This window comes from Alternaria triticimaculans (assembly GCF_023758025.1).
Source record: "Alternaria triticimaculans strain BMP 0046 chromosome Unknown scaffold_9, whole genome shotgun sequence".
In the NCBI taxonomy this organism is placed as follows: domain Eukaryota; kingdom Fungi; phylum Ascomycota; class Dothideomycetes; order Pleosporales; family Pleosporaceae; genus Alternaria; species Alternaria triticimaculans.
The window spans coordinates 1,224,091-1,251,812 of NW_026055966.1; the positions used below are offsets into that span (position 1 = coordinate 1,224,091).

At 52.5% G+C, this 27,722-nt stretch overlaps 8 protein-coding genes across 8 annotated transcripts; 4 read left to right on the top strand and 4 right to left on the bottom strand.

The window, feature by feature from the left end:
* Positions 1-289: 289 nt before the first annotated feature.
* On the bottom strand, positions 290-2,356 carry J4E78_006831 (uncharacterized protein; the record flags this gene model as incomplete). The annotated part of the gene is given in 3 exon segments (XM_049367441.1): positions 290-296; positions 368-2,334; positions 2,351-2,356. The coding sequence occupies 3 exon segments, from the start codon at positions 2,354-2,356 to the stop codon at positions 290-292; spliced, it is 1,980 nt and encodes a 659-aa protein (XP_049221188.1).
* A 2,071-nt stretch (positions 2,357-4,427) lies between these two features.
* Positions 4,428-7,598, top strand: J4E78_006832 (uncharacterized protein; the record flags this gene model as incomplete). Its single annotated transcript, XM_049367442.1, is given in 4 exon segments — positions 4,428-4,433; positions 4,451-4,863; positions 4,912-6,398; positions 6,484-7,598. The coding sequence occupies 4 exon segments, from the start codon at positions 4,428-4,430 to the stop codon at positions 7,596-7,598; spliced, it is 3,021 nt and encodes a 1,006-aa protein (XP_049221189.1).
* A 1,637-nt stretch (positions 7,599-9,235) lies between these two features.
* J4E78_006833 (uncharacterized protein) lies at positions 9,236-11,364 on the bottom strand (the record flags this gene model as incomplete). The annotated part of the gene is given in 3 exon segments (XM_049367443.1): positions 9,236-11,251; positions 11,312-11,348; positions 11,360-11,364. 3 exon segments carry the CDS (start codon positions 11,362-11,364, stop codon positions 9,236-9,238), a joined length of 2,058 nt encoding a protein of 685 aa, XP_049221190.1.
* A 5,224-nt stretch (positions 11,365-16,588) lies between these two features.
* On the top strand, positions 16,589-17,941 carry J4E78_006834 (uncharacterized protein; the record flags this gene model as incomplete). The annotated part of the gene is made up of 2 exons (XM_049367444.1): positions 16,589-16,714; positions 16,763-17,941. The coding sequence occupies 2 exons, from the start codon at positions 16,589-16,591 to the stop codon at positions 17,939-17,941; spliced, it is 1,305 nt and encodes a 434-aa protein (XP_049221191.1).
* Positions 17,942-18,236: 295 nt separating this feature from the next.
* J4E78_006835 (uncharacterized protein) lies at positions 18,237-19,655 on the bottom strand (the record flags this gene model as incomplete). The annotated part of the gene is made up of 1 exon (XM_049367445.1): positions 18,237-19,655. One exon carries the CDS (start codon positions 19,653-19,655, stop codon positions 18,237-18,239), a length of 1,419 nt encoding a protein of 472 aa, XP_049221192.1.
* Positions 19,656-20,753: 1,098 nt separating this feature from the next.
* Positions 20,754-21,641, bottom strand: J4E78_006836 (uncharacterized protein; the record flags this gene model as incomplete). The annotated part of the gene is made up of 1 exon (XM_049367446.1): positions 20,754-21,641. One exon carries the CDS (start codon positions 21,639-21,641, stop codon positions 20,754-20,756), a length of 888 nt encoding a protein of 295 aa, XP_049221193.1.
* A 518-nt stretch (positions 21,642-22,159) lies between these two features.
* J4E78_006837 (uncharacterized protein) lies at positions 22,160-23,237 on the top strand (the record flags this gene model as incomplete). Its single annotated transcript, XM_049367447.1, has 2 exons — positions 22,160-22,427; positions 22,477-23,237. 2 exons carry the CDS (start codon positions 22,160-22,162, stop codon positions 23,235-23,237), a joined length of 1,029 nt encoding a protein of 342 aa, XP_049221194.1.
* Positions 23,238-25,393: 2,156 nt separating this feature from the next.
* On the top strand, positions 25,394-27,593 carry J4E78_006838 (uncharacterized protein; the record flags this gene model as incomplete). The annotated part of the gene is made up of 7 exons (XM_049367448.1): positions 25,394-25,837; positions 25,887-26,105; positions 26,157-26,253; positions 26,305-26,397; positions 26,446-26,578; positions 26,628-27,160; positions 27,358-27,593. 7 exons carry the CDS (start codon positions 25,394-25,396, stop codon positions 27,591-27,593), a joined length of 1,755 nt encoding a protein of 584 aa, XP_049221195.1.
* Positions 27,594-27,722: the final 129 nt, after the last annotated feature.

The following is a 27,722-nucleotide window of genomic DNA, read 5'->3' on the forward strand; positions in this document are numbered from 1 at the left end:
TCCTTGTCCGTGAACCTTTGTGTCTCTGGGTGGCCCTGATGGGGCGCACCGGACATTGTGCCCCCGGCAATCGCCTTGTGGATCGCCAGATGTGAGGGTGCAAGCTGGCAGGCAAGCCCCGACTTTGACAGGATAAATTTGGCCGGGGCAAGACAACTCCATGGAGCGACAGCGACAAGCGTTATTAGTAGGACAGGGCGATATGATTTTACCTGCTGATCTTGTATGGGCAGGGTTGCCGTCGAAAATCTCAAACGTTGCGTTATCAGCGGATGGCGGCGGCGAGAAGTCATAGACTGCAAGTGAGGTGGCAGGTGTGGCTGATGGGGGCAATTTGGCCGAAGTCTGATTGCGGGCCGTTGGATACCCTGTGGAATCTTGGACACAAAGCGTCGAGTCGTCCCATGCTGCACGGGCAGTGTGGCTCCAAAGTTGTGTCATGTTATAGATCGTCTCAAGCGTGTAGTAGATACGACAATCGGCAGCCTGGTATTGGAACTGGAGGGGTGTGAGCTCCGTGCCGCGCACTTGGTTCCTGACTGTGAAACCGGCGTAATTGATCCACATTCCTGTATCCGTTCGATTGGGCAGTTGTAAAACTACTTCGGGCTTGTTCACAGGCAGATACTGCAATCCTTCGTCAAAATCGTAGTCGAGGGCGTCAGCAGAGTATGCGGCGGCGCCACGAGTGCCGCCGACTGCTTGCATGGGGCCGGGCTTGGGCTGACCACCAACGACGATGGTTTTGACTCCAGCTTCATAGGTCATGAATTCGACAAAGACAGCGCATGCAGAGGCGCACAAGCCATCAGTAAGAATGACTATTTGTTCAGGAGCCCAAGGTGGTGAAGTGTTGATAATGGGGTCGCTGGGATCGTAGCCATATGGGTAGTCGCCAAATGCGGAATAGTCGAAACTCTCATCGGACAGATTGTATCGTTGACTCCCCGAGAATGTGTCGCCGTTGCTAATCTCTGGACCAAAAAACTCGTCCCAAGACGAGAAAGTTTTCCCGGTAGCGGCGTTGATGCGATTGGTGACGATCCACTCGCTCGACGCCCAGTTGTAGTTTTCAGCCTGGTGCTGGCCTGACTGGTCCCACCAGTCTGTATAAGCCTCACCAAGATGATCGCTCAATTCATGACTGCGTTGGCGGCTTGCACCGTTGGGCTCAAGATTCGGAAAGAATTGCTTGAATGTATCGTACGCAAGGAACACAAGACCTCCAGAGTTCTGTTGCAGATCGATAATGACACGGGAAGCCTGACTTTGTGATGCGTTGCCGATGAAGTCGCGAATCGCCTGCCGAAAGTTGGAGGTATCGATACCGTTCTGATAGAATGAGGGTATGCTAAGAATGGCGGTAGATGTCCCGTCTAACATATAGCTGGACACGATACCTCCTCCTGTGACGGAAAGATCGGCTTGGATGGTCATTGGGTTATTCGGGTATGCGCCAAAGCTGTTCATGCACCAGTTTTGGCTCGACGAAGCTCCTTCTTTGCAAAAGCTTTCTAGTGCTGCTGTAAAGTTAAACGCACCATCGCTTTGATCGGCTGGAGGAGGAACCTCGTCTTCGATGGCTGGCCACCACTGCTCGCCTTCACTATAACTGTCTGGCAAGAAGCCAAGAACGAAATAGTTGTAGAAGTCGCCGCCAGTGGTAAGGGGTCCTGTATCCTCACAACCGATGCAGATTGCCCACCAGACGGTTTCGACGACAGTGGTATTCTGGAGTGTAAAGTTTAGCGCATCAGAGAATACTCCATTCCCAGGGTAAAGCCTTGCCGACTGGAATGTACTCGGAATACCCTGTATGTTGAGCGCAGGGCTATTCATTATCGCGTTCCAATCGGCATGTGATTCTAAGAAGCCTTGAGAGTTCTGTTCGGCAAAGTGTTCCAGATATTCGATGACGTCTACCCCGTTGATGTGGGTCACAGGTGACGCTTCGTATTCATCAATCGCCCAAGCTTCATATAGGTCCTGATCAAGGTAGACGTCTGGCGCTTGCTTGCCGTCAATTGACGCACTTACAAGCCCATATGAGCCGACGAAGGAGAATGCCGACAGAGCCCCCGCATTGAGGATGACGTGCGTGTCATGAAGCTGATTTACCAGGAGCTGAATCTGTGCCTCAAACTCGTATTGGTTGTTGTAGGCAGCCGCAGTCACGTTCTGCTTGATCTGCTCTAAGGCTTGGTTGACGTCGAATGGTGCTCGTTGGTAGCCTGCGGGTGGCGCTTTGAGGTATCCCAGTGTGGACTGGAACTGTAAGGTCATATTGTAGTAGTCGAGGAAGCGCATTGCGACGGATGGATTGAAGGGAATGCTCTGCAAGCACTCGTACACCCATGATGCCTGGAATAGTGTATAGTCTTGGCCATTGATTAGTCAAGGCGTTCTCCTCAATCGTATAACATGGTACTGACTGTTGTTCACAGCGACAATAATATCTCCACACGCAGTAGAGATAACTTCGGAAGAAACTGTAGGAGGCTCAACTTGTCGAGGGGCGAAAGAGCCTTTCAGAGGGTTTGCCCATCCGTATGCCAACAGGCACGATATCGCCAGGCGCTTAACGAGAGACATGACGCGCGACCAAGAATCAGTAACTAAAGCGAGTTATCTTTTCAGTAGATAGAGTGGATCTCCTCAACTTTTGAACTTCGGTGACCACATCTTGTGTAACTCTGTGAAGCTCACTAGTAGGGATCTGAATGGGTGGCGATGGCTTGCGCAGCCTCAACGGGAACTCCATGAAATTGGAATATTACAGGAACGGTAGGCCGCCAACGTTTGCTATCGAATGAATGAACGCTTGCTCCTGCCAATGCACGAAGCCACCGATTCCCACAGGCGCAGTGATAGGAAAGCTGCAGGGGGTAAATAGATCATGAGATAATTTAAGCCTTTCCCGGAATTGCGCTAGAGGCTTGTCAGTCGATCTGTGGGTTCATGCGCGGAGTACAAAGCAGTCATCTTGCATTTCAGCCGCACTTGGCCCCCACATGGCCTTTTGGTCTATCCCACGCGGTTAAAGGAGTCGGTAGGCTGAAGAGATACAAGTATCCCTGATTCGATATATCCAAAGTCGACGGGAAGCTGGCTACGAGTTTGCATAGCCCAGTCGCTAGCTGATGGTCCAAACGGTAGATGAAAGCTGGGTGATAGAAGCCCCTCGTCCGCGCTGGAGTTTAGCGAGCAAATAAAGTCCAGATTTGCACCTATAGAGATTATCGTGAATGCAGCAGAGGCGCACGTTTAGTGTGTCAAAGGTTCGTCCGGTCGTGGGAGGACCTGTCTAGAAAGGGAGAAGGTTGAAGAAGGCAAAAGTGGGCAGTAGAGAAGAGGCAGCGAGTTCGCGAACTAGGCGGATGTTTACCTCGAACAAGAAAGTGCTGTATACAGTCGACCAACGCAGCGTTACATTGTGCGACGTGCCGGCTGACACACAGGTTGTGTGGAGGTGGAGGACGACGAGTATTTGTGGATTACGCGCCAGGCTAATTGACCGGTTGCATGACATAAGCCCAATGCACGGACATGGATGGAGCGGGGGCCAACCCACTGGAATCCGTCGTTCGTCCCGACTCCCAAAAGCAACACCTGCAGCCTTCAAACAACAAATGAATGGCAACTTCCTTGCTAATGAGTCTGCAATTTCGTGGCGCCTACGACAATGTCGGACGCCGCGGCTGGAAACATTCCAGATCCTTTTGCGCCACAAACTCACGTACCACACACAGCCTTGAGCCGAAACACGCTACATGGCAGCGAATATGATCCCACCATATTCAACAAGTTTTTCGCATCCCCAGCCTTCTGCGCATGGTCTTCGGGTAGTAAATCCTGGCAACTGCATTGCTATGGAGAGCCTGGGTGTGGCAAAGTGAGCTCCTAGTGATCTGGCAGAAAACAGTACTTACCATGATAGACGACTGTAGCTGCCTTCGCTGCCACCCGACTGCCGTCTAGCATCAATGGGATCAACACGGCTGTCGCATCGATATCCATCACTCAGCATGTGTGGTCGACATCCCTGGGGTTTATCGAAGACCTTTTCCAGCTCATATACTCTGAACTCGGTACTGAACACAACGTGGAGTATGAAGCATATCAACTTGCGTGTTACTCCGGAAGTTCGGCAACTGAGCGGATACAAAAGCTGATCGAAGCTTTAAGTAGCTTCGCATCCAGCGCTTGCAAGTTTATCATTCTTGACGGATACGATCGCATCAACGAAGCATTGCAGTCGATTGTCGATACACACTTATCCGCCTTGAAGCTCAGCGGCTTCAAGGTCTTGATCACACGGAGAGTCCCAGTGTTCTCCATATCTCGCAATAAAGATTGCGACAAATGCAAGCAGAGTTACCTGGAGCTCTGGTGGGCATGTTCAAATTGCAACAATTTCGATCTGTGTTATGACTGTGAAAAGAAGGAACAGCTGGAAACCTCTCACATGTGCCCAGCGAACGGTTTCAGAGAGCCTTATCAGTATGTCAGCGTCAAGTTGGGTTACTTTAACATTGAGCGCTTGCTCGAAAAGAGACTGAGCATGCACTATCGAGACACCCAGCCAGAGGCCACGAACCGCATTGCTGAGTATCTCGAGGAGAAAGCTGGTGGCAACATAACAATTGCGTTGTTGTATCTGGAAGATGTTTTTATCCGGGACGAGATCGCTACTTTCAACACAGATCGGGTCGATGACAGGCTGCCCAGGGATGTCATTGCTTATTTCGACACCGAGATGAGCTTCATCGAGCGCAAACCGGAACCAGAACGTTTACCTCCGTTACATGCAATTGCTGCCGCTGCGCACCATTCGAATGGCATTTCCCTGGAAGAATTGGACCAGTGTATAAGTCTTGCTCAGAGAACTTGCTTGAGCCTAGATTATCCCAGATCTGTTGAAGACGTCTTTACTGCAGCAAATGGATGGCTCACAGATCTTCGCACCGTAGACCGGAAAGTGGAAATATGCTGCCAACCCGCCTTCCCTTTGTATGTGAAAGAGAAGTACAATGATTCGTTGGAACGAGCGAGACGCCGAGTCGATTCGACAGCGGAGGGAAGCCCTGGTGCTATCTTATCACATCAGTTCCAAGAGACATCCTCATCAGACCAAACACCTGATCTCTTGGGAAGCACATTCGACACATTGACAAGCGAAAGGCCTCTCCCAACACTGCTCACGAGCCTCAAACATGGCCTTGGCATCCGCGAGCCGGAGGATACCTACGATCGGACTTTGTTCCTTGACAAGGACGAAAAACTAGTCCAATCGCCTCCTAGAATGAACAGCGCCGAGTATGTACCGAGTATGTCTCGGGGTATCTTTCAGGACCATGAGCCCAGAAGAAAGGTCACGCAAGCGGAAACGGCATCAAAACAGTCGCCAATGGGCGTATGTGACTTTTGCATCAGCAGTGTGTTAGAGTCCGCTGCATCTTCCGGCCAACATCGAGCCTCGATAGATGGTACAAATATCGCTTTGAACCAATGCACATTTTGCACATCGCTCTACGCCAACATGGAGCACTTCCTATCGAACACTGAAGACTGGCCACTGTATCACTGGACCCTTCGAGCGCTGCCACGCGGCAGGGAGCTAAGAGGATCGATGATGCTGCGGTTTCGGTCTTCTCATCCGAAATTTACAACCAAGTCTTTCCGAGTCCTACCAGGAACTGATCTGTATGTGCCTGCGCCTGAGGATCTACCAGAAACAACACATCCAGAACTCAGTGGAGGGACTCAGATCAACAAATGGATGAACACTTGTATGCGCGATCATCAAGACTGCAGCAAGGCCTGGCACGACCAACGATCCAAACTCTCCTTCCTACCGACGCGACTTCTGGATGTTGACACTGGAGGTGACAATGTCATCCGCTTAGTAGATACCAAAACGACGAATGTCAAGGGCCCCTACTGCACGTTGAGCCACGCTTGGGGACCACGAGAGAAGCCGTTCCTCACTACCACCGTGTGGAACATGGCGAAGCATCTAATCACAGGCATTACTCTGGACGAGCTTCCAGACAACTTCCAAGAAGCGATACGGGTGACCCGCTTCTTGAAGGTGCGGTATATCTGGATTGATAGTCTCGCGATCGTTCAGGTTCCTTTCGGCGACTTTGCAAAAGAAGCCGACCTCATGCACAAGGTGTATCGGTACTCGCATTGCAATATCGTTGCAGCGGACTCAAAGGATGCATACGGCGGTCTGTTCAGGGAACGCACACCTCACAAAATCCTTCCGGTCAAGTACCAAGGTACTGATGCGCGTCATCATTTGGGGGAGAAGAGTTGGACGATTGTTCCGGCGGATCTCTGGGAGAAAGAACTTCTAAGCTCACCCATATATGGCCGTGCATGGGTCTTTCAAGGTAAGCACAACCCAACGGCACTTGATACATGTTCCGCCGCGAGGCGATTACAACCCACTAGAAGCTAATTTTGGGCAATCAACAGAACGCATCCTCTCTCCCCGCATCCTCCACTTCACAAAGCATCAGATCTTCTGGGACTGCGGCACGCTCTCAGCCTGCGAGGTATTCCCAAAAGGACTTCCCTTTCCTCTCGACCACAAAGCGAGCACGGATCGACACTGGAGAGGACGGCTAGCCAAAAGCACCGTCTCATCCAACGCACTCATCGGCGTCAACGACAACGAAAGCTCCTACACTTTCTGGATGTCCGCGCTTCAAAACTACACGGAATGCGAACTGACCAATCAAGGCGACAAGACAATCGCAATCTGGAGTATCGCAAAACTGCTACGTGATTTCATGAGCGAGCAATACGCTGTGGGTATGTGGTCTGAGGCGCTCGAGGAGCAACTGGCATGGAGAGCGCGGGATACTAAATCATGTGAGAGGATACCGGAGCTCGATCTCAATATCCCCAGCTGGTCATGGGCCAGTATCAAAGGTGCTGTTGTGCCTCAGCACCGACTGGCCATACGATCGTATAATATCACAGATCATCATGGAGCTGTCGTCCAATTCACGGTCAAAGAAGAAACCAGGCAAGGTGACAAGGAGCCTGTATTAAAGAGCAGGATGTTGGCACTGAAACCCCACATGAACCTCGGGCGACTGGTAGAAGTGCAAGAAGACCAATACCGTCTCCAGTGCCTGAACGTTAGTTTCAGCGACGCAATTAAACTAGATGTCTTCCCCGACACCCCGGTAGCCTGCACAGGCATCAATCGGGTTTATTGCACATTCATCATCCTCGCCGCATCCGCCACTCCAAACCCCACCAACACCCCCCAAGCGCCCCAGACGTACTCTGGCGTGGGTCTCCTCCTCATCCCACACTCTGCCTGGTTCACCGAGCAAGAAAAGCTATACCACGAATACAAAAGCGCAATCGCAGGCGTAGAGCTGTCTCAAGCACAAAGATGGCGACTGGACGCATTCGAGAAACTCACGTTGCAGCAGTCAGAGCGAGTCATGAAGATGGGAGGGAAGATTGAAAGCGTGTATCGGCGGATCGGATCGTTGCAGTTCCGCGATCTGGATGAGCGGGCTTTCAATGAGATGACGAATGACCGGGATAGGGAGGATATTTGGTTGGAGTGAAGTGGCTTTCTTTTGGTACATCACCTCTCCAGACCTTAAGTTGCGCATGTTGAATTCCTCTACAGTTGACTTACTTTACTATACTATTCTATTCTGTAGTCACTATCTACTTTATCTCGTAGTACTATAATAACGCAGAGTAAGACAAGCTACTTATAACTCTTGTAATACATTAACTATATACGCAAAGGTAGTCCTTGTAGAACAAGAGAGATCGCAACCCTTAGACTCTTTAGATCTTGTTCCCCTAATATCACATCTCTCTCCTTGACGTCAAAAGAGAAGCCTCCAGAACTACGACCTCCCACCTGGCCCACAATATGATATCAAACACAATATGTCAACATCACTACACCACAGCTACCACCATCAACCGCCATCTCAAAACAGCACAGCCCATCTCTCCTTCTCACAGCAACAGCCACTTTCAAGCTACAACCTACTTACTCTACGTCTCGTCCCGTGTACAACAAGCCCACTTCAAACAAGAACCAATTACAAGTAACAACGTTATGCCTAACGTTTCATCAAGCCGCACCAACGCGTTCGCGAAATACACTACTACACGTCTAGTTTCGATCTGCGTGCGTCACTCCACCCAGTGCGCTTCAAGAGCCTCAACGTTACTAAAGTCTTCCTCAACACATTGATCAAAGCATGCGATACCACACTGACAAACACCAAGCCTAAGACCATATTCGTGAAGCCGCTGCGAACCACACACGAATGCTCGGTAGCCCTCCCCTTCGCTTCTTCCGCGAACCGCTTTGCTTTGCCGTTCGTTGGACCCTAGCGGCCTAGCCTAACACGAGATCAGCGAATCGAAGACGCGAAGAAAACGAGCGTTGGGGAGTGAAAGCACATTCCATGGTCTTATTACCAATACATGGAAGAAAGAACGGGGCAGGTGGAGATGGGGAAACAGCAGAGACATGGTTCTTGATTTAGTTCAAACGATGGTCGAAAAGTGACATTAGACACGATTTGCTGAGGAAGTCGCACTGTTAATGAGAGCAGGTCGTCTCAGACATATGCATGCCGTAGGAAAGAGGCCTGCATGAATGAAGAAGAGGACGATGATGATGAGTATGCACAAGTTTCTATTGCTCTTAACTTTCCGCAAAAGAAGTGGGTATATAATACACATATGCGCGCCTCTCCCAGCGCAAACATCCTTGCTTTTGGGCATGACCCAATCATGCTACCTATACAAGCCCAAGTCTAAGCCTAAGCCTAGATTTCCATCTCTTCATCACCCTCCACAAGCCCCTCCACATAACCCGATAAATCATTCCACCAAGTTCATCCAACCAAGTTCCTCCAGGTGAACGCGTAAAAACAAAGAAAGAGCGAACGGACGTCCGAGGCCAGCCATGCGGGTGGGGGGTATCTCGAAACCAAGCTAAAGAGCGAAAGTAGAAAACAGAACAAAGGTCGTTAAATATTTCCCTCACTCACACACATTGGAGTGGAGGAGAGAAGCGTCGTGCGTATGAATGTAAGAGTTGTAAGGAAAGAATGGGGGTTTGGGTGGCCTCAGGCACAAAGATGACAGATGGAGAGTAGAAGTGAACGCCGTGAGATGCATGAATGTGGTGATTCCAAACGTTGTATGAGATAAAGTGAAATGAGGGAGATCAGTAGTTGTAGCTGTTGTCGTAGCCACGAGGCGCAGTGGGGGTGTAACTGCGTTGTTGCTGTTGTTGTTGGGGTCCAGAGACGGGTGTGTAGCTACGTTGGGGGCCGGGACCCTGAGGTGTGTAGCTACGGGCAGGAGGTCCCTGAGCCCAACCTGGTTGTTGAATCGGTGCTGTTGCACTTCGTTGTTGTTGTTGAGGCGGCGCTGAGCCGTTCATCCCTCGGTTGGGGAAAGGTTGCGAGGCTTCGCGACGCTGGATTGCAGATTGCAGTGATGCTGGGACACCAGCTCGGGGTGGCGCGGTGCCAGATCGTGGAGGCGCGGTACCTGAACGTGGTTGCGATGGTAGACCCATGGGTTGTGATGGGGCGGGTGAGCCAGCTCTTAACAAGCTGGGCATTTGAGGTGGCTGGTAGTCGGGCTGTCCATTTGAGTCCGAGAAGTAGTGCTGCGAGATATCTTCTGTGGGGTTGACATCGACAGGTGACAGCTCATACTCCGGGCCCATCTGAGGACCCCGGCTGTCGTAGGGGCTGAACTCTTGGTACGGTCGGTTGGGGTGAGCTTGTTGTGGTGTATTCCGCGCATCGAGGGGAGTGATGAGTTGAGGATCGTTCTCGTATCGCCCGTTGTTGTAGCTTGTATCCACAGGGGGCATGGGGCCACGTGGTGGGAGTGGGGACGCTCTGCCCTGTGACATTGGTGTGAAAGGTCGGTCGGATTGGTATGGCAGGTTGTCTTGCTGGCCAAAGTACCCAGTGCCGTTACGGTCCAGAGGTGGCATTTGGGGCGCAGGCGACGACCTGCCCATACCTCCCGCCTGGTTCAGCATTGGCGCGTTTGAAGCGAAGCTGGCAGTCGAGAAGTTTGTGAATTGTGCGTCCCGCTCTGGCATGCCAGGTCGCTCGTCTAGCGTGGGCAGAGACGGCTTGTTCATCAAGTTTCGGCCCGAGTTCATGGTGTTGAAGGTGTTCGAGGTGTTCGATCGCTCCGGGTTTGTTCTGTATGAAGGTGTGTTTGCGAGGGTATATGGGGGCAGTGTCGCGGTGGTCTGCATCGTATCAGATCGTTGCAGCGAGAAGACAGTCGATGTATCGTCATCGTCGCCTTCGAGCTTGGGTAGCGTAGGACGGGACTTGGAAGCGTCAAATTCGCCCTTCTTGATGGCCCTCTCCTCCTCCCTCTTCAGCTGCTGGTTCTGCTTCTCAATAGCCTTCTTGATCTTCTTGCCCACAATGCGCTCCAGACGGGTTTCGACCTTGCGTCGGCAGTAGTTGGTAAGACTGCCATCGGCCTTGGGGATGTAGTGCCAGAGGAAGAAGAGGTACAAGATACCAGCGATGATGAGACCCAGCGCAGCGATGACCCAGATGACGAGAGAGAACAACATGGTGAAGTAGATGACTGTTTCCTGCTTGTTGCCGGTCTCGACCATGAGCTTGATGTTCATGAAGAACTGCTCGAAGTTGGAGCGATCTTCCGACGCGTGCTCGCCGACGGGTATGAGCTGCGCTTGCATGACGGCGTATAAAGTCATGGCATTGAGGGCGATGCGAGGTCCCTGGGCGACAATGATGAGAAGAGCGCTCTTGAACTGGAAGTATACGAAGAGAGCGATGTAGTTGGCACCCTTTTTACTCTTGGTCAACTCTGCGAAGACCAAGAAGCGGCGCCAGCCCTGGCCAGTCTTTGTGATGCGCATACTCTGCAGTATAGCAGCCAATGGCTCGAGGTAGCATTCGGTGACACTTCCTGTCCGCATGACGCGCAGAGCCCGGATCCATCGGTATGCGAGAAAGACGTAGGAGACGATAATGGTGATGGCGAAGATCCATTTGGCAATGTCGAAAGGCACGGTAGGTTTGACCTGGCTGGTCCATTTGTCGAAAGCGAGGAGGTTGACGGCGGTGAAGGCATCGGCAGCGTAGACGGCGCATGAGATGACGACCAGAATCCACAACCAGGCATACGAGAAGGGTGCGAGGCAAGATGTAGACTTGAAGTCGGACAAGTTCTAAGGCAATTAGCGATGCGCTTCCATATTCGCGCTCAAGTGCTTACGATATAAGTCCACTTCTGCTCCTCCGTCACCGTAGTTCCCTTTTCGCGGTCTCCGCAGCACCCCATGTTGGCGATTCGGTATTAGTCGGTATGTACGTATGTGTGTATGTAAGTATCCGCTCAGCGGTACGGTGGCCTGCAGTCCAGCTGTTCGTCTAAGGAGTGACTTGGTCGCTAGGACATGGGTTGGTCGTTGTAGCCAAAAGGAGGAGGCAATTTCGGTTGTAGAGTGAGTATTCGCGATATGGTGGTGACAGGCCGGCTGCTCACCACTAGCGAGCGAGGGAAAGAGCGACAGGGGCGGTAGTTTTGTTAAGCAGGCGGAGGATTGCGGCGGGTGGCCGGGGACGGAGGGCTTTCCAGAAAGGTGGGTGTTCGGAATGCTACCAGAGTGCCGTGCGCATGACAAGAGACGTGTGCGCGTGGGTGGAGCGTTGCGTGTTTGAGATGCGCAAGGCTTGAACAGCGGTGACAGCGGAAGAGGCGTGTCCGATGGCTGCGTACGTATATGTATAGCAACAACAGTGGTATTGTTGTTACTCGGGCTATTGTTGCTGGCTTTGCGCCGTAGTGAATGCGACGGCTATAGTTGTGGTGAACGAGTGGGTACGGGCGTCAGGGAGCGGCAGGCGCGAGGGGGTGTCGAGCGGCAGTCGCAAGATCAACACAACACGAATGGAGTACAAGATGCTATGGCGCGAGCAAGTGAGTGAATCGCAGCGCAGGCGTCTACGTTTGTCGATGGAGCACAAAACCGCCACGAGTGGTGTCGAGGGAGCGTCAACAGGTGATACTCGGTCGCGTTCGAGGGCAGCGGCTGGCGGAGGGTTGAGGCTTGTCTGCCATTGGCCGGCGCCACATCCGTCCTTGTTTGGCCCCATGCCTCACCTTGCCCAAGATAGCAGCCCGCTAGCCTGTTCCTCTCATCATGCGCCGCAATCGCCGTGGGGTAAATTGCGATTCCATCTAACAAAGACCCTATCACCGCTTTGGCCGCCTCTACTTCGCCATGTAGACAACTGCCCCACGAGAACTTGACCTCCAGAGAGGCTTCTCGCACCACCTGTGGCTGTGGCACAGGCGGTTGCAACAAAAGCGTATCATCCTGCTCTTCGGCGTGTTATGCCACACTCCCTGTCCGAGGCATGCATGCAAAGCTTCCAAAAGGGCGTTCGGCCTTGCCGGCAAGTTCCCACATAACGTCACGCGAAGAAGGACCGGTTACGTGGGAAGCATCGGGAACATCGGCTGCCTCAGCCTTGAAGCCTCAGCCATCTCGAAACGAAACACGCGTGATGCGCATCATTGGGCTTCCTGACCAGGCAGGCGCCTTCGTCATGTCTGCATTGACGTCGCCTTGCTGGGTACAGATCGACGGGCGATGGAGAGTGCCGATGCATCCGACTCCACTCGGCAGTCAAACTCTCCTTCAACGTGTATGCGAGCCCAAAACAGGAAGTCGAAGGTTCATGCACAGACAACCAGTCAGCATTGATGTAATTGCTTACTCCCCTAGCTGTCGGGAATAACGTCCCAGAGTATTGACGGTTCAAACTGCCCTACCATCCTCCTTGTATCATCTTCGGGTTTTAGTACCACATACACCAGAGCCTTTGCCCCTTCTGCTTGATCATAAGATCCCAGCCGTAGCTTCTCAGCCCTCCAAGTAAAGTTGTCGACTAATGCGTCATCAACCTTAGCCCTACGCGGAAGTCCAGTGTGACATGCCGGACGCTTGGTACCCTTCAATAATGGAATGCATGAGAAAGAGGTCAGTATCTCGATATGTACCGCGTGGGAATGGGGGTGCATAAAACGATCGTGGAATAAATAATCTTCGCTCACTCCCAACGCATTCATCTTGATGGAAATTCGGTCTCGATAGACGTTGTGCAGGTGCTCTAGCATATTGGTGTAGTCCTCGACATTACGGGTGGGGCCGTAGAGGAATATTGAGAGTTGTTCAAGGTTTGGTAGACATTCATGAAAGACCTGGCTTGCACTCTCTGATCTCTCGGCGTGGGTAGGTGACGGAATCATATCGAGCTCTGGTAGTGTAGCTCCATACCAGATGAACTTCCGTGTGCCGACGAAGTAATGTAAAGAGCGGATTTGAGCCATGTTGAACCGGGATCGTTCCCTACAAAGTTCGAATAGCACGGTGGTATCGAGGAAGACAAACGTGTTTTCCTGATAAAGCATCGTCATCGTTTCCAGGTATCTAATACGTCAGTCCGTGGGCTTCCGCAAGGTCGCTATGCCTAATGACTCACGTGGTAGTGCAAGTCAGAGGCAAAGACATGGCGCCTGATTCCTCTTTAGACATGGCTATGCTGGTCATGATCGAGACAGTTGCATTGTTGACACTCGTGGTGCCATGGCCGTCGAAGACACTAGACGTGACTTTGCCCCGCTTTCGATAGAGTACGATGAACTGTCCAGTCATGGCATACTCCCAAATCATGATCCGGATCTCAGCTGGTAGACTGAGAAGACGGCTCTTCTCCTGTGTGGGACGTTTGCGAGCGCGCAGCTCAAAAGGTTTGTACTTTCGCACCTTCTCCGCGTCCTTTTTCCGCCGTCTTTCTTCCATCATTTCGCCCAGCTCTTCACGGATTCTATCTGCGAGTCGAATTTTCTTGTCTAGAAAGCCCCTCATGCCGTGTGTCCAGCGCGCAGCCCGTGAATGCGCGCGATGTTCTTGTTCTTCTCCCAGGCTTGGTACGATGGCCACGTCCTGCGCGTGGTGGGACTGCATGTTGATTAGTACGCGCAGGCAGTGGTATCTGAATTGGACCTCGGATTGGAAGTACTGTCCCGCACCAGTATCTTGGAGTGTGTAAGAGTCATAAGCGACGATGTTGCAGAGTTCACACCTCCGCATGCGGCACGGTTGAGCCATGTCCTGCAGGCAGCAACATGTAACTCGCTGCGACTGGACAGCCCGCCAGCTGACCGCGCTTGCCACTCTTTGAACGGCAGCTTCCAAATCGTCGAATGCCCAACCATCCCATCGCATCTTCATTATGCAGATCGAGGTCAACAATCGGCCGAGGAGACTGGGCAAGGCAGCTCAATGGCGCCGCGCTGCACGGTTTTTTATCTGTCTTCCATGGAATCTCACGGCCTGCCTTTGCGTTCGCCTTTGGCCGAGCACCCCTCACAGTGTCGCTCCGGAGAAAGTGACCCCAGAACCTCCATACATCCCGCTATTGCTGCGCGACGACTCAGCAAGCGCTCAGTCGCAGAGCAAGTTCTTGAGTCTGCCCGCTGAGCTACGCTCTATCCTCTGGAAACATCTGTTAGGCGAAAAGCACATCGCATTGTATTACAGAAACGGTAGAATCGCCTACGAGTTCCTGGAGGATGAGGGCCCTGATGAAGTGTCGAACATCACACCAGCGATCGTCCAGGCAGTCCACACAAACTACGCTGCAAACCTGCACGGCAAGCGTGGGAGAACCAACGTGTTGGCGGTGCTCCAGTCATGCCAGCTAGTGTAAGAGAGACGGGCGCATGCTAAAATCCAGTTTTGCAACTAACAAGGCTCCATCTAGTTACCGAGAAACCATCCATGTGCTCTACGAATCGAACACTTTCGCCATGCTTCACAACACGGTTCTGATTGACTTCCGTCGGGCCGCTCTTGCATCGCACCTATCCCGAATCCGCTCATTGCACATTCACTTCCAGTTCCGCGAGCTTGGCCCACACAGTCTCTTATATGGTGCGGCAGACGCCTTACCACCTCCATGGAGCATGGAGACTTTCGAAACATCAGAGCCAAGCCCTAGTATCGCCAGAGCCATTCAAAGTCTTCCGAACCTCGAACGCCTTTCCGTGTTCATCCAAGGCCCCTTGGCGACAGAAAGCACATATCGACGAATCCTTCGGTCATTGAGGTCCATCCGACATGATATGGAAAGTTTGAAGTTCATGGTGGTCAGGTTCCCAAGACCGTTTCCCGATCACGGCTACCAAATGCGAACTCAACACGGTCGCAATCAAGATCCCTGTGATCTGGTAGAGCAAGTCCTGCGGTGGGAAGAAGAGCTGAACGGATTTCGCATCGTCCAGCCCACTGTAGAACTCGCACAAGACGTGTATGATATGGCGGACTCGGATATCGAAAGCGAATGGCGCGTAGGGAATATATACATGGAGTGTAAAGGTGTTGAGAATGGATTCGCGACACGAAGCTATGCTGTGCTTCGACCAGAGAAAGAGACCGAGACGCACAGGCCTGATCTTGAAGCTCAATTCGATTGCTATCTCAAGTATCCGAGGGTTCCAGTTATCGACCATGACGATCCGGAAGACTTGTATGGGTCAGGGTATCGAGCGCTCAATTGGCCTTCGAGACTGGACGGGCAGACGTGATGGTGCGCGACGCGTGCGTTGATTGGGTAGTGCTCAAAGCTGGATAGGCTATGTCACACATAGTGCTTACACGCACGAGAGAAAGCTTGACAAGACGCCATGGTTGACGAAGCTTTACGCTCTACGCTTGTCGCATATTTAGCAGGGTCAATACCAGCGTAAAAGACTTGGTATACTGTGTTGGGAAGTCGGTGAGACAGAATCGATTCCAGCACTAATGGCTTGGAGCGGTAGAGTTCGGCGGCGTGGCTTGGGCCGAGTTTGAGCCGCGTCGCAATGGCCAAGTAGCCGCCGGGTATATCATGATGCTTAGTAAGGCAATGCAAGTATACCTCTCAAGCTTCTGAGGCATGCTGCGTGAAGCTCAGTAAGTAGCGAACACGTACGAACGCTTAAGTATCCCGATGCAGAGGCGAACAAGCTCCAGGCTATATAGCGTACAGCATGACGGATGCATGCAGATCATGAGAGGGATTGCTTATGTTACTCGGCTATCTCTGTCAGCACATGTCTAAGCTTCCTAGCAGACTCCTAACTGGCTCAACCAAAGTACAGCAAACCATCGCTCAGGTACGCGCGCCCTCAACAACACACTCGACTACCCGACGCCTATCGGCGAATGCGACAACGTGCGTCTTACAAATCAGGACGCAGCGTAATGATGAACGGCTAGTGACAAGCCATGCCGAACGAGGAAGGCGGGGCGCCAAAGATGCCCCACGGCTGGGGTTCTGTGGTAGCAATGTCCAAACATGCACGTCATGCCGGTACTTTCGAGAAGAATGGCATGAGCGTATAAAGATGCCATTGTCCACCCACCCTCATCTTTCTATATTCATTGAGCTTTCGACTCTCGACAAACACTCCTCACACTCCACACATCCGATTTTACATAGCAACAACCGCCACAATGGGAATCGAGGCTGATACCGACAAGCCGCACTCGCATCATGCGATCGCAAAGGACATCCCCGAGGATAAGAACAGCGAACAGGTTCCCAAGCAGGATGAGCTGAGAAACAAGGCCGCTCCTGGTGTATGCATACATCCAAGCCCCATGCGTTCACCTAGCTGACCCATCCAGATCCCCTACTTCACTCCCGAACAAGAGCCCGTCGCCGGAACCGCCCTTGGCATGCTCGACGGCAGCTCCAAGATCCCCAAGCTCTTCCAGCCCCTCAAGCTCCGCGGCATGACGATCCAGAACCGCCTCGCCCTCTCCCCCCTCTGCCAATACTCCGCCGAAGATGGTCACCAGACAGCCTGGCACCTCACACACTTGGGCGGCATCATCCAGCGCGGTCCCGGTCTGACATTCGTCGAGGCCACCGCCGTACAAGCCGAAGGAAGAATCACACCCGAAGACTGCGGTCTCTGGAAAGATTCGCAAAAGGAGCCTCTGCGCAAGATCGTAGAATTCGCACACTCTCAAGGTCAAAAGATTGGCATCCAACTCGCGCATGCCGGCCGCAAAGCCAGCACTGTCGCCCCGTGGCTCAGCAAAGGCGACATCGCAACCAAGGAACTGAACGGCTGGCCCGACAACGTCTACGCGCCCTCCGCCATCGCCTTCAACGACAAGCACTGTACACCCAAGGAGATGACAAAACAAGACATCGAAGCCTTCAAGCAAGCCTTCGTTGACGCCGTCAAACGTGCCGTAGACATCGGCTTCGACACCATCGAAATTCACAACGCACACGGCTACCTGCTGCACACCTTCCTCTCTCCCGCCTCCAACCACCGCACAGACGAATACGGCGGCTCCTTTGAGAACCGCACGCGTCTTACCCTTGAGCTCGTCGACTTGACCCGCAAGACTATTCCCAAGGATATGCCACTCGTCCTGCGTATCAGTGCCACAGACTGGCTCGACGAAGCCGGTATCGAAGGCTGGACAGTCGATCAGACCGTCAAACTCGCTGAGATACTCGCCGATCGGGGCGTAGACCTCCTCGACGTTTCCTCCGGTGGCCTTCACGAGAAACAGCATATCCACGGCGGACCCGGGTACCAAGAGCCGTTTGCCAAGGCAGTCAAGGACAAGGTGGGAGACAAGATGGCGGTCGGCACCGTGGGCAGCATCACCGATGGCAAGCAAGCGAACGGGTATCTGGAGAACGATAACCTCGACGTCGCCTTCATCGGTCGCATGTTCCAGAAGAACCCTGGTTTCGTCTGGCAGTGTGCGGATGATCTTGGTGTTGAGGGTAGATGGGCGAATCAGATTCGATGGGGTTTCGGAGGCCGTGGCAAGAAGTAAGTCTTGCCTCCATCGTGTTTTATCGGGGATGTAGTGGGTCTGTTGATGATGATGATGACGGAGTCTTTTTAAGGTTGATGATGTAAATGCTCAGAATATAGAAAGGATCTAATAGATGTTTTACTAGGGATCAAGTAGTCGATAAGAAGGCGTTTTCGAATGAAGCTGCTTTCCAGATGAACAAGAGCAAGTAAAGCGAAGCCATATTGAAGCCAACTAAGAAACAATATATATCCTTACCACCACATTGTTTACAGAAAAACCGAAAACACCCTCATTACCACTACCCTATCCATCACTCATCCTCCTCCCTCCCAAAAACCCTCTTCCACAACAAAAACGCCTCAAGCGTCTGACTCGGATACCTCAACACCCCCCTCTCATTCTTCTCGTTCAGTCTAGCCAACTCCTCCACCTTAAATCTAACCTCCCTCCCCCCTTCAACCACCACGCTCTCCTCCTCCATATACGGATAAACATCTGCCTGCGTCCCCGGTATGCGTCGATCGGCCGTTGCCGTCAGAATACCAACAAGCGTCTTGATACCCAGTAGCCCCTGTAGGTTGTCGCCGAGTTGGGGGAAGATGTTGTTTAGAGCACTAGTGATGGAACGGGAGGTCCGTTGTATAGCGCTAAACAGCACGCCGCCGGGGGCGTAGGCGAGGACGTCGCCGTAGATGTCGCCGGAGCCTGTGCGTGCACTCGGTGCTGCAGGCTCTTCTGGCAATGCTAACGAAGATTCGCCAAGCCGCGTGCTGAGAGTGGAGATGTGTTGCTCGGTATTAGGCATTAACGGCGTTGCAGAGTCGTTGTCTACATCCCGTACCCCCTGTACTAACCACCGCAACACCGCATCGCTGAGCACTTCATTCGGATAGATAGTCCGCGAGAGGAGATTTGGCAACCAACCCAGCGCATCTTCGATCCAGTTTGCGGGGCTTTGCCGCACGAAGCGGAAGGTCATGCGGCCGACGTCGTAGTGGGTACCTGGGAACCAGCGTTGGTTTACTACGGCTCTGTCCTTCTCCTCTTCGTCGTCTTCGTTGGGGTACACGAGGCACGGCTGGAAGATCCAAAGGCGGTCGTGCAGACAGGGCGCGTGGTACACGTGCTGTACGACGCTTGAAACGGTTTGATCGAAGAACTCAAAGGGCGACCAGTCGAATCCTATTCCGGCATTCAGGCGCGGGATACCAAGTGCGCCGACTGTATCTATGATACCCAGGAACCGGATTGGCCGTTTGACCTGCCACACTCTATCGCCGAGGCCTTTCCATCTTTGGCATTCCTCGCTTTTGGGGGCGTCGACAGGGAGGCTGCTGCGGTATGTGCGGAAGACTTCGTAGCAGAGGCGTTGGACTTCTGCGTCGGAGTATGACGGGAGCCGTTTTATTATGCCGCAGTTGTTTATCATGCCCGCTACACAACGCACGGTGAAGGCGCCGCGACTAAATCCAAACAACCAGATCTCATGGTCGGGCGTGTAATTTTCGACGATGAAGCGGTATACGGCTATGCATTCGTCGCTGATGGTGGACGCGGTTGCGCCGTCCCAGATATATTGCAGAAAGGTCTTGTTAAGACCTACGCCTTCCTGGTAGCCGGCGATGATGTCGGGGGTCGAGCTGCTGTTGGTTGTTGTCTTGTGGGGTCTGATGTGGTGAACTTTTGCGGCTGTCTTGTCGTCGGTTGAGTATTGCACTTCGCCGACCATGTTGGCGAGTTGGCGGATGTTGCTTGGAGGCGCGTCTTCGACTTGGGTTTCGCGACCTACCCATGTTCCGTCGCAGAAAATGGCTAGGCGTTTGCTGGGCCTCTTTGAAGTTGTGGAAGGCATGGCGAAGAGTTGGTAAGGAAAGGTTGCGCGCAGCGCAGACCAGAAGGTTAACGAAAGGTGAAATGATAAACCAAAGAAGCGCGTAAAGAGTTGATGAAAACGACGCGGTCGCGTGTGGATAAATAGCAGTCCTCCCCGTCTTACTTGCTTATCTCTAGGCGTTTGTAGGCTGAAGGAGAGTCGGTCAGAGGCTGAACTCGCCCAGAAACTCAGCTGTGGTTGCCTTCTTTATCGAGTATTTGGCGGTCTGCGCACCAGGGCTGAGCGCGTGCCAACCTTGGGATCCGTTCAGCCTTACGTCGGTGTCACAAGCACAACATTAACCGGCGCATGCGACAGCGGGAAGTTCCGAAACAATGAGATGAACGACGGAGGAACAGCTGATCAGTAAAAAAATGTGGCTTTGGACGTGGCTGAGAACGATCGTAGGCCAGCCCTGGGGAGGTTCTGGATTGGTGTTCCTGGAAGGCTGCAGGACGGCAAGTGCCATGACGTCATGGCCAGAGTCGCCAAGGTAGCAAAAAAATAGCCCAAATGGCCAAAAACATACAACAGCGCGTATTCCCCGGTGGTCACCCACCCGAGTACTAATGCGCCGGTATCTTGCTTAAGTACCGCTGAGCGAACGGGAAGCGCTGAGTTCAAGATCCTATGGTCGTATGTGGAAGATAAACCCATTATGGGAGTAAATATAGACGGTGTGTCTTCAAGCAGTCCATGGATGGATGTCCAGCACCACGCGGGACCCGGCAGTGCGGTTACTTGCTTGCGATGTATGATAGGCGCAGTGGGTATGAAGTCAAACGTCTGCGATGTTGATCAAAGACACCCCGACGATTCTTTGCGCTGATGCGGGAGACGCGTTATGTGACGTGCAGAACTCGTGTGTCGATAGCGCGTCGACAGCAGACACCAGTTTCCGCTGCCTTGTGTAACAGTGACATTCGTCGTGATAATTGCCTGATATGGCGCGTCTTATCCCACAACCTCACCAATAGCCTCCCACATGCCCCTCTGCACGCGTCTTCTGTCCTCCTCCCTCGCCCTCATACCGTCCTCTATACTCTCTTCACCACCCTCGCCCGCCTTATCCTCCCCGTCCACCCCACCAAATCCAGCAAGCACCTCCTTGACCTTCTCCCCCATCCTCCTCACACCCTCGACCTCCTCCCTCTTCTTGCGCACCTGCTCCTCCATCTTCGCAATGAGCGTCTGCCTCGCCTGATGCGGCCGGTACTCATTTATAAGCGCATGCATATTCGCTACCAGCGTCATGATATCCTTGAGTTTCTGCTCTTTCTGCTCTGACGTCGGGTTCGCTGCCACGATGCCGAGTAGCGATATATAACTCATGAGTATGCTGCGTAGGAATCGGAAGAGGTAGTTTTGCCGATCGAGAGACGCAGAGTTATTCGCCGTAGGTGGTTGCGCAGAGGGGTCGTCGGTCGTGAGCTCGGTGGAGGAGGAAGGGTAGAGTTGTTCGTATGTCCAGTCTGGGAAGACGTCTTGCCATTTCAGCTGCTCGGCTATGAAATCCATGTTTTGCTGGAAGACGTCTTTGCCCTTTGCCTTTTCTTTTGTACCGAAAACGTGGAATTCGGCATCGTCGGCAGGCGGTTCGGGTGGGATTAGGTAGCGGAGTTCGGTCGGTAAGGCGAGGATTTGCTCTGCGCTAAGCTTCGTCGCTGGATACGAGGGCGAGGATTTCGTTTCGTCATCTTCGGGCGCAGCTTCCTTCTCAATTTTTTTGAGTCGCGCGAGGTTTTCGGTGGTGAAGTGCTTGTAGAAAGGCGGGGGGTCGGGGAAGAAGTTGAGCTTGATGTCTTCGTCATCAGGCGTTGGCGGTCGCTGAGGTTCGTCCATGATAGCAATACACAATTATGCACTGGCAAGCTTCAGACGGACTGTCCGTAGAGTGTTGAAGTAGTGCATCTGCGCGTGAAGCTGTCGCGATACTGGACCCTTGCGCCAGGCTTTAGCGCAGAGCCCGAGCTTGGACCCTCCAACTCACATCTGCCGTCACCGACTACCACAACGGTCTTCTCACATTCACCACACACATATCGTATCAAAAGCCATGTCATGCTATGTCGATACTTGCGACACTCTACAATCAATCGCCAGATACAAATTCGGTATACTCAGCATGCTCCACAGAATTCGCCGAACATACTCCGCTCCGCCCGTCCACGGGTAGTCCTAAAGAAGGCTGCATGACGCGGTAGTCCCCTCCCATTACAAATCCACTAGTACATCTTGCATCATAGCAGAAATGGATCTCAATCAGTCTAGTTTTATAAACGATGAAAACAATCTTCACCCATCTCACCAAATTCCGAAACTTACATACCAGACTCCCAAGTTCCCTTCACACACGCAGCATGTCTACACAAAGAGCAGTTGTACACGTCTCTGAAGGCGTATCTGAACTGCGCAATGACGTCCCTATTCCTAAGCTTCCGGTTGAGAATTGGCTCCTGGTCAAGACGAAAGCTGTAGCGCTAAACCCGACAGATTGGAAGAACATCGATAGGGCCGCGGCGCCGGGTGCTATTGCTGGATGCGATTATGCTGGTGAAGTTGAGGAAGTTGGCAAGGATGTAACACACTACAAGGTTGGAGACCGCATTGCTGGATTTGTTCGCGGAGGTACGATCACCATTGAACAACAACGAAGCTGGTTATTAACACATCCCAGGTGACCCAGCCGACCACTCCAACGGCGCCTTCGCCGAGCACGTCAAAGCCAAGACCGGAATCAATCTCAAGATTCCTTCCAACATGTCCTTCGAAGATGCCGCCACTCTAGGCGTCGGCGTCACAACCGTAGCCCAAGGCCTCTACCAAGAACTCGGCCTACCCTTCCCACCCGCAAAGGTCCAATCACCAACTCCCGTTCTCATCTACGGCGGCTCCACCGCAACAGGCACCCTCGCCATTCAATACGCAAAGCACACAGGCTGCGAAGTCATTGCGACATCCTCACCGCACAACTTCGATCTCCTCCGCAAACTAGGCGCGGACCAGGTCTTCAACTACAAAGACGCAGATGTGGGCGCTAAGATCCGCGAAGCTACCAACGACAAACTCAAACTGGCTTTTGACTGCATCGCCGAAGGAAACTCATTCGACATCACCGCTGCGGCTATTAGCTCCACCGGCGGTCACATGTCTGCTCTTCTGCCTGTGAACAACTACCCGAGGAGCGATGTGAAGACCAAGTTCACTTTTGCCTACACGGCGCTGGGTGAAGCGTACAGCGAGAAGGTTGGCGCCAGTCAAGAGGATTACGAGTTTGGTGCTAGGTTCTGGAAGCAGGCTGAGGAGTGGTTTGGCCAAGGCAAGCTGAAGACGCATCCGATTGAGGTGAGGAGTGGGTTGGAGGGTGTGCCGCAGGGGTTGCAGGATTTAAAGGATGGGAAGGTTTCTGGTGTTAAGCTTGTTTATAAGGTTGACTAGCGGGATGTATTATCTTTATGGAGATCATGTACATTCATGTCTAGTATTTGTGCCTGTTGCAGCCATTAGTCACGAATAAATCAGCTGTACTGTCATAATCATACCCAGGAACCCAGAGACCTCGATCGTTCTTGCCCAACAACCACTTGCGAAACACATCCTCTTGCAGCTATCGTTTGGGTTAGCAATGTCGACTTCACTTTATTGAAGAGCGGTGACAGTAAAAGGATGATGGCTTACATGCTCGAGGTTTTTACCCGTGACTAGACCTCGCTCGGAGTGGGACTCACGCCTGGTGAAGACACCATTAGTATCGCGGCCAAAACTGTGCGGGTAAGAGACTCACCCTTCACTCCGACTGGATTCCCAAGGCATATCTTTTAGAAAGCGCTTCGGCACCCTGTTAGATGCACACTTGATTCGATTACCGCTCGGTAACGTATACGTGCTGTACGTCGTTCGAGCAATCTCTGCTTGCTCAGCATCAACGAAATTGAGAACTATAAACCATTCCCCCGATGTCAGCTTGTTCATCTCAAAGCACTCCACATCAAAAGAATGAAACAGATTATAAAATTCCAGTTGCAAGCCCCTGGCTTTTACGTCGTGAAAGTACCCCTGACAACTTTTCACAACTACTTGGCGGGCTGAACCAAATTAGTCAACGCTTATTTGCTTTCACAACGGAGGCAGAACGCACCCTCCTTAATCGGCCTAAATATATCGACCGGTGGGGACAGTAAAGGTGCACGCAACCGTATATTCTCGATGCCTGGCCCACTCGTAGCATACCAGCCCCACTCGAACTGATAGACTTTGGAGTCCAAGAATCCTTCATCAGGATAGGGCCAAACAAGGACTTTGGTGTCAAAAAGGAGTGCACCTTCGACCTTTGCGACGGCTCGGGCCGCATCCTCCACAGTAGGCATGACTGCGTAAACCCCTCTAGTCAACCCCTTCCAGGTATAGGTCGACAGAATCATCCCCGGGTTCAACCCATGATCCTCTAACAATCGCCGATAATCCTGCTCAATGGCAAATTTGGGTCCGCAGATGTAGATCGTTCTAGTCTTCATTTCTTTCGTAATGTAATAGTCCCGGAGCTCACGCCGGTTGGAAAAGGGTAAAGGCTGATACACCTCCCTGGAGAAGATGGTGTGCTTCATACGAACTCCAGGAAGAAGACAGGGACTGGTACTTTTATGAAGCGGTACCGCATTGCATAGCGTGAAGGGTCTAGGCAAGCCGGGGGGCTTCCCACGCAGCAGTAATGTTCCGTGTTTAAACATTCCGTGGTCGGTATAGGTACAACGACATCAGCGATGCCGTGATAGCTCTTGCGCGAATGGCAGTTCCGACGATGCAACGTGGATAACACGGGAACGTGTACGGCGGGGTGTGAACGATGCAATGATTGGTTGAATCAAGATAGAGAAGCAAGCAAGCGCTTTAGAAGCGGAAAATTGGGCATCGAAAGAAAGGCAAAATCTGCACTGCAACTCGTACGTACAGCAAGTGTAGGTCAGGAAGGAGAGAGAGTTCCAGGAGTTCTCCGGAAAGCTAGACGGGGTGGGTGTCGAAGGAATGGACGATGGAGTTCTCCAGGGCTAGCATGCGGCACGGTTGGCGCTAAACCCTTCTAATCTTAGCGCCATCTCTTTCCGCGGACTGGGCCCCGGGGAGCTGGAAAGCCAAGTAACCCTCCACCCCTCTTCTCCTGTCACCCCAAGAACTGCACCTTACAGTTCCGCATCGTCGCGTTGACTCCTCACGCACTGTATGTCATGCCAGGATCAACGACGTTCGACGTGCTGCATATCCCCACAACGGGCTAGCCTGTCCAGCGGGATGAAGTCGCGCTCGGCCAATCTCAGCTCATCCTCCCGGCACATGCGCATCGTGCATATGTCGCGGTTGACGATCAACAGGCACTCTTTTACACACTTACAATGCACTCTATGCGATTGGCCACAGCTGCTGTCAGAACTGTACTGAATGCACGATGCGGTAATGTTGGCGGCCGTAGTAGTACGAAGGCGATGAAATTGTACCCGAAGGACGGCACGTTGAAGTGCGATGGAAGTACTTAAGCTTTCTGAAGTCTCGGGACTTTGAAAACTAAGAAGAGAGTCACCGAAGCTTCTTCGATCCTCGCAATGCTTTCAATCCTTCTTGCAGCGGCGCCTCTAGCCTCGCTCGTGTGTGCATCTTTCGATGGCAACCTGAACTACCACTCGCCTTCTCGCCGACACGAGGGCCTTGGCATCGATGTGCCGAAGGTCGCGAAGAGAAGCCTCATCAAGCGGGCGACTCCGTGGGATCCGGCTCAGCTAAGCTTCACGCACGGCGTCGCCTCTGGAGATCCTTATCCCGACTCTGTCATTCTCTGGACACGCATTGCGCCATCTCTCGAGAACGACAGATCGAACGTGACTGTTACGGGTAATGTAGCTTTCTACAACCACGAGACAGAGAAGTACATCAAGGCTTCACCTAACCCTATTTGCGTGGACTACCGCGTTGGTACGGACGGCAACTTCTCCAGCATTGTCGATCAAGGCCAAGCATACACCACTTCCGACATCGACTTCACCGTCAAGGTAAGATCTAAGCCACGGGTATGTCGAGTGATAAGCTAACTTTGAGAAGATTGAAGCAAAGAACCTGTCCCCATTCACCCAGTACTACTACCAGTTCAACGTTTGTGGTAGCTCCAACAAGAGCCCACTCGGCAGGACCAAGACCAGCCCCGACGAAGACGACGATGTTTCCAAAGTTGGTCTTGCTATCTTCTCCTGTTCCAACTGGCAGAACGGTTACTTCAACGCGTACGGCAATGCTGCTAGGAAAGATCAAGTTGACTTCTTCGTAAGTATGATGATGACGCGCATTTGTGATTCTGCTAATCTGGCGATGAAGGTTCATCTTGGTGATTACATCTATGAGTCCACCAAGGGCAAGCTCGGCCAAGACCCGCGCGCCACGAACCCGTCGCGGGAGATCGTCACACTTTACGGTCCGTAAGCAACTGGTCATTGGATCCCACAGCTACTAATTCGTCTCAAAGACTACCGAACGCGCATTGGCCAGTATCGCACTGATGACGACCTTCGCCTTGCTCACCAGAACTTTGCTTGGATTCCAACATGGGATGATCATGGTATGTTGCTTAGCGTGGCACTCCTCTACTCAACTAACGGATGAACAGAGGTCGCGAACAACGGTTATCGCGATGGCTTTAGCGGCATGAACAACACTGAACAAAGCTTCAAGAAGTTCGGAGGAGTGAGCGTTGACTCCAGGAAGATGAACGCTGTTCGCGCCTACTTCGAGTGGATGCCGTACGTATCTCGCTTTGATCATCACTGATTCTGCTAATGACGGCCGCAGCATTCGCCAGGTCGACATGGATGACAACCTTCGCATCTGGCGCAACTTCAAGATGGGCAAACTCTTTGACCTGATCATGCTCGACACTCGCAACTACGATCGATCCATCACGACCCTGAATTGGAACGACGACTACATCGAGGAGCTCAAGGATGACGCTGGCCGCTCGCTCATGGGTAGCCGCCAGGAACACTGGTTCTACAACCAGCTGTCCGAGTCGCATGAACGCGGTACTACCTGGAGGATCATTGGCAACCAGATCATCTTCTCCCGAATGAACAACAGCGCAGTTTACAGCAACGAGCTGAACGCCGATCAGTGGGACGGATACACCGCCAACCGCAACCGCACACTTCATCACCTTTACAGCAACGAGATCCCGAACACTGCGTTCTTGGCTGGCGATTCTCATGCCAACTGGGTGTCTGATCTTGTCTGGCTCGACGAGACCCCATACGACCAGGCGACCGGTGCTGGTGCCATCGGCGTCGAGTTTGCTGGCACGGCCGTTTCATCCAGCGGTTATGGCGCTGGTAGGTCTATTGCGAATTCGAGTGACCGGTCCGCAGCGCTCGTGCGTGATAATCGGGAGCTTCAGTGGACTGAGGGCTACTATAGAGGTTATTACGAGCTATTCATATCGCCCGAGGAGCTCAATGCGCAGTACTACGGCAAGTCTACCCATCGCACCTTTGCAGTGTGAAGCAACTCATATACTGACTAAACCCAGGCTCGCCATCCGTCGCATCTCGCAACCCCTTCGATATCAGTCTTGCGAACTTTACCGTCAAGGTTGGTGCCAACCATCTGGAAAGGACGAACGGAACTGTAGTTGCTGCAGGCGGTCATGTCGAGAGTGGGGCGCTCCAACGTGGTCCCACAACCCCAACCAACTTGACGCTCAACACCATTACTGGCATGTGGAACGTCACCGGCTTTGAGCAGATGTTTGTTACATACGCGTAAGAGGCTTCATGCAGGGCGAAAGGGCAGCCTGAGCTGCGGCTGTTAGGCCTCCAACTCCACATTGATGTGCAGGACAGATCAATTGAAAATCCATCGTGACACAAGCATGATCTCGCTCATATCCCATAT